General features: G+C 35.5%; 1 protein-coding gene across 2 annotated transcripts; it reads left to right on the plus strand.

Annotated features, from left to right (window-relative positions):
• The first annotated feature begins 908 nt into the window (after positions 1–908).
• LOC107634980 (FT-interacting protein 3-like) lies at positions 909–5,159 on the plus strand. Of its 2 annotated transcripts, XM_021121739.2 has the most exons (3): positions 991–1,088; positions 1,366–1,529; positions 1,911–5,159. In XM_021121739.2, exon 3 carries the CDS (start codon positions 1,952–1,954, stop codon positions 5,006–5,008), a length of 3,057 nt encoding a protein of 1,018 aa, XP_020977398.1. In that variant the 5' UTR covers positions 991–1,088; positions 1,366–1,529; positions 1,911–1,951; the 3' UTR covers positions 5,009–5,159. The 2 variants fall into 2 exon arrangements, with proteins under 2 accessions (XP_016193810.1, XP_020977398.1); XM_016338324.3 differs by lacking the exon at positions 1,366–1,529 and having other exon boundaries at positions 909–1,088.
• Positions 5,160–6,056: the final 897 nt, after the last annotated feature.

Below are 6,056 nucleotides of genomic sequence, written 5' to 3' on the forward strand. Positions count from 1 at the left end.
ATCAGAGCGAAGCCTAAGTTGTCGTGGAATGTGAATGTTCTTCCAAAATGCGAAAATTCAAACAATAACGGACATGCAAATTCTCACAACTCTTTCCTTTGTCTCCCCGCTCCGTGTAATCATATTCTAATATAATACTCCTAGTCTCCTATTAGGCTATTAATTATTATACATCACTTTCACATTTTTTAAAATATTTTTTGAAATAATATTTAATTTCGTTTTTAAATTTGTACATTAACTTCAATTTAATTTTTGAAACTTTAATTATTTTTATTTAGTTTCTAAAATATTTTTGCACAGACATTAAAGAAACACTTATGTGGACAATTAAATGTCACACTAAATTATGTAAAACAATATTGTTTTGATTTTGGTATTCAAATAACACAAAAATAATATTATAAATGATGTTTATTAAAATTTTTCTTCCTAAAATAATTGATATGATGTTATTTTTGTACTAAAGCACGAAAATTATAAATGCGTCATTTTACAAGTTTCAACATGATATCTAATTATTTATGTGATTGTTTCATTAATTTTGTGTGTCAAAAATTATTCCAATAACTAATATAAATTACGTTTGTAAAATTTAAAATTAAATAGAAATAATTAAAACTTCATTAACTAAACTAAAATTCGCGTATAAGTTTAAAAATAAAATTGATTATTAACCTATATTATTTTGCTAATGTACAAAACATTAAATTTAATTTTGACGGCTAGTCATGTAAAGAAATTTTACAGTTATATTTAACTACATTCTTTTTTAATTTCATGTTTAGACCAATTCAAACGCCCTAATCCAAATGTCACAATATTTTTGTCAAAAAGACAAATGGTTTGCACTTTGCATATAAATATTTTTTGTATTCGGAAGTCAATTCATAATACCTCTTGCACTCGTTTTCAACGAACCATCCCAGAAGAAATATCATACCCCGTTCTTCCTCCTTCTTTTTCTTGCTCTATAAGATTCTCTCTTCTGATTTTTTCTCTCTATCAACCCCTTCCCCTTGCTTATTATACCTTCTTTTTGTTCACTTCTTCTTCTTCTTCTTGGCACCTTGAATATTCATTCACAGGTATGTTTTCATGCCACTCCTTCTTCTTATTCTTCCTTACTTTTGAATTCGATTCTCTGTTTTTTTTGCATATATATGTTGTTTCTGTTTTATTCTTTTTCCCACTTCTTAATTAACTGACTCTTAGTTTTGTTTTAGGGTTATACTGAGTTGCTATTCTTACTACTTATTAGTAATCAAAAGATTGAAAGTTTAATCCTTTTTCTCAAATTCTGTAATTTTCTGTTGATGATAAGAAAAGGGATTTTTTATATTCTTGTCTTGCTTTTTGTCACAGAGAAGAAGGTTATATAATTAATTGGTCCGGTTGATACTTTCAGAATCTTCCTCTGTCTTGCTTGTGCTTGAAGCATTACTTGCTTTCCACGACACTGTTTTCTTCTTCCTTTTTCCTTTTGTTTCCTTATCTACAATTCGAAATTAACAATTGAAGAGTCATAGGTAATTCATAACTTGTGCTGATTTTTTTTTTCTCTATTTTCTTTTGGATGGAGTAGACTGTTGTGCATCTATGAATTTACCAAGATTTCTGATTTTCAATGAAGAACAAACAATAAAGTTTTAGTTGAATATTCCATTGTTTTCTTGCCTTTGTGGTTTGTGGAATTAGTCAAACTATGAGAATATCAATCAATCTTTTAAATAAAGACACAACTATTTTTTATGCAGACATAATCAGACGTTGAAAATTGAAACTAATGTCTTCAACAAAATCACCATAGCTTTGCTTGATTGCATATTAATAGGAAAATATAGACAAATTTTAATACAATACTATATCTATTGATTTGAATATCAAGTTATCCATGTTCCTTTTTTCAGGTTCTGCCTAAACATTTCTTTCGTCCAAATCATTGGAACCAATGAACAATCTCAAACTTGCTGTAGAAGTTGTTAGTGCTCATGATCTTGCTCCAAAAGATGGTGAAGGCTCATCTAGCGCTTTCGTCGAGCTTCAATTTGACGGCCAGAAATTTCGCACCACGACTAAAGAGAAAGATCTGAGTCCTGTTTGGGATGAGACTTTTTACTTCAACATCACTGATCCAAGCATGATACCAAGCCTCAATCTTGAAGCCTTTGTATATCACTACAACAAAACCAATGGCTCAAAAGTCTTCCTTGGTAAAGTCCGGCTAACCGGAACCTCCTTCGTCTCGTATTCTGATGCTGTTCTTCTCCACTACCCTCTTGAAAAGAAACGTTTCTTTTCTAAGGTACAAGGAGAACTTGGTTTGAAGGTGTATGTTACAAATGACAATTCTATGAGAGCTTCAAACCCTCTTCCCGATTTCTTTCAGAATAACACATATCACATTCCAATGCAAGATCAAACACAATTACCATTCCCTGATCCAGTCCTTAGAGAAATTCCAATTAAGAAAACTCAGCCAAATAGGCACACATTCCATAACATTGCTAAATCGAATAAAGGCGAAAAGCAGCAGCCTAATTCGGCTGGAGCCGCTGCTGCTGCTGGGGTGCCTAATGTATCATTTTCCATGAATGAGATGAAATCTGCAAAACCTGCTGCAAAAGTTATGAATGCATTTGCAGGCTCAGCATCACCAGTTGATCATGTTGTTAGAGAGACTAGTCCTGTTCTTGGAGGGGGAAAAGTGGTTGGTGGAAGGGTGATTCGAGGAAATATACCGGCCAGTACCTATGATCTTGTTGAACCAATGGAGTACCTTTTCGTCCGAGTTGTTAAAGCTCGAGATCTTCCATCCATGGATGTAACTGGAAGCCTTGATCCCTATGTTGAGGTGAAGATTGGAAACTTCAAAGGGACCACAAACCACTTTGAGAAAAACCAAAGTCCTGATTGGAACCAAGTTTTTGCCTTTGCAAAGGAGAATCTTCAGTCATCAATTCTTGAAGTTGTGGTGAAAGACAAGGATGTGGTGATAGATGATGTAGTTGGGAATGTGAAGTTCAATCTCTATGATGTTCCCCGGCGCGTTCCCCCAGATAGTCCTCTAGCTCCAGAATGGTACCGGATTGAAAACAAGAAAGGTGAAAAGAACAATGGGGAGATAATGCTTGCAGTCTGGTACGGCTCTCAGGCCGACGAGGCTTTTCCTGATGCTTGGCATTCTGATGCCATATCTCCTAATGGAAGCTCTTCTTCTTCTTACTATGCTCAAATCCGGTCGAAAGTTTACCATTCGCCACGGTTATGGTATGTGAGAGTTAAAGTAATAGAGGCACAAGATTTAGTTCCATCAGAGAAATCAAGAATACCAGATGCATATGTCAAGGTACAGATTGGTAATCAAATCTTGAAGACTAGACCAGTTCAATCAAGAATGATGAATCCTCAGTGGAATCAAGATTTGATGTTGGTTGCAGCTGAGCCTTTTGAAGAGCCTTTGATCCTTACTGTGGAAGATCGCCTTGGAAACAACAAAGATGAGACTATTGGCAATGTGATTATCCCTGTCGGATCAATTGACAAGCGCGCAGATGATCGTCCCATCCGAAGCAGATGGTATCCTTTGGAGAAATCCATGTCATCTGCTATGGACATGGAGAATGGAAAACACAAAGAGAAGGACAAAGACAAGTTCTTCAGTAGAATCCATGTGAATGTTTTTCTAGAAGGTGGATACCATGTTCTTGATGAGTCTACTTATTATAGCAGTGATCTTAGGCCTTCAACAAGAGTGCTATGGAAGAAACAAATTGGTGTCTTGGAACTTGGAATTTTAGATGCTAATGTGATACCAATGAAGACCAGAGAAGGCAGGGGAACGTCGGACGCCTACTGTGTCGCGAAATACGGACAGAAATGGGTGCGAACGCGGACGGTTATAGGCAGCATTAGTCCAAAATTCAATGAGCAATACACTTGGGAGGTTTATGATCCTTCCACGGTTCTAACTCTTGGAGTTTTTGATAATGGACAGGTAAGTAGCTCTAATGGAAATGGCAACAGAGATTCAAAGATTGGCAAGGTTCGGATAAGGCTATCGACGCTAGAATCCTGCCGAATCTACACGCATACTTATCCATTGTTAATGCTTCATAATTCTGGTGTCAAGAAGATGGGTGAAATTCATTTGGCAATTCGATTCTCGTGCACATCATTCGTTAACATGTTGAATTTATATTTCAAGCCTCATTTGCCAAAGATGCATTATGTCAAGCCACTAAATATTATAGAACAGGACAGGCTGAAACAGCAGGCTGTGATCATTGTTTCGGCGCGACTTAGCCGCGCCGAGCCGCCTCTTAGGAAGGAGGTAGTTGAGTACTTGTCTGACTCAGATTCACATTTATGGAGCATGAGGCGAAGCAAGGCGAATTTCAACCGTCTGAAAAACGTTTTCTCAGGACTAATTTCGGTTGCAGGGTGGCTTGGGGAGATTTCCACGTGGAAGAATTCAGTTACAACGGTTCTTGTGCACATTCTTTTCCTTATGCTAGTTTGCTTCCCTGAACTGATTCTACCAACAATATTTCTCTACATGTTTGTTATAGGAATGTGGAAATGGAGGTTTCGACCCAGGTACCCGCCACACATGGACACAAGGCTTTCTTGTGCTGACGTGGCGAATCCTGATGAGCTGGATGAGGAAATGGACACGTTTCCAACCACGAGGAGTTCGGACATCGTCCGGTGGAGGTATGATCGGTTGAGAAGCCTCGCCGGACGAGTCCAGAGCGTGGTTGGAGACATAGCGGCCCAAGGGGAGAGGCTGCACGCGCTTATAAACTGGCGCGATCCACGCGCCACGGCGATATTTATGGTGTTCTGCATTGTGGCTGCAATTGTGCTTTATGTTGTGCCTTTGCAGCTGATGTTTATTGCCGTTGGATTTTATTTGATGAGACATCCTAAGCTTAGGAGTAAGACACCACCAGCACCTGTTAATTTCTTCCGCAGGTTGCCTGCTCTTACGGATAGCATGTTGTAGATACAACACTTTCTTTTCTGCTGCCAATGTTTGAATATGGATATTTCAAGTTTTTATTGGCAGTGCTGTTGTACAATTTTTTTCATGTATATATTATGTCTTGGTTCATTGAGTCATGGACCTTCATACAAATATATTTTTTTATCGGAAATTTTCACCCTTATTTAGTAGATGTAGATGTTATCACAACTAATTAATTTTCTTGGTTCTCATTACGTAGATTCAAAAATTATTTTTAGAAAAGTTATAATTAAAACTTTTTCATTAAAGTCTTTAATTCATCTCTACTTTACTATGGTTAAACATTGGCGTGATGTACTATTAAAAGATTCAAAAGTTATTTATAAAAAAATTTATAATTAGAAAATTTTCGGTAAAGTCCTTAGTTCTTTTAATATGATTAAACATTCTTAACAATTTTCGGTAAAGTTATTTTAGTTCTTTTTCATCGTCATATTAACTACTCTAAAATTCAGGCCAAACTAATCAGATGAAGTAGTTAGATCATAAACTAGTCATGTTTCGCAGATTAATAATCACGGTTCAATCATCACATGAAACTCATTTTATTGTATTTTTCTTGGAAGAGAGGTGAAGTGGAAAAAAGAAAAATATTGGTTTCTATTTTCACTATCCCGTTTCTCTCTAAACCAAACACCACCGTACCATGGTAGGAAGTAAGAACAAGAAGCAGCATTATGGCATTTACATTTTCCTACTTTTCATACAGAGCTAATAATATTTTATTTTAAGAAAATTTGTTTTACTTCACGTGTTCTATATTTCTATCTATTCTATAATTTAATGTTGTAATGTGACGTTGACTTATGATACCTCAACACAAATGCCTCAATCCTTATTAGTTGAACATATATAAACAATTGATAATAATACCAACATGATCTAATGAACAATAATTTTTTTTAATAGTGATTATTTTTTAAAACAGCTAATTGAATAATATGTTAGACTTTAATGCAATCATTTTTAAATTAATTTTTTTTGGGTGTTTAATCAACGAAAAAAAGGCAAAAAAAAAAAAAAAAAA

This window comes from Arachis ipaensis, chromosome B4 (genome assembly GCF_059453495.1).
Source record: "Arachis ipaensis isolate K30076 ecotype BB chromosome B4, ASM5945349v1, whole genome shotgun sequence".
Taxonomy (NCBI): domain Eukaryota; kingdom Viridiplantae; phylum Streptophyta; class Magnoliopsida; order Fabales; family Fabaceae; genus Arachis; species Arachis ipaensis.

Bases quoted from the DNA above. Each gene is read 5' to 3' on its own strand.
- LOC107634980 (XM_016338324.3), top strand. From the start codon at position 1,952: ATGAACAATCTCAAACTTGCTGTAGAAGTTGTTAGTGCTCATGATCTT.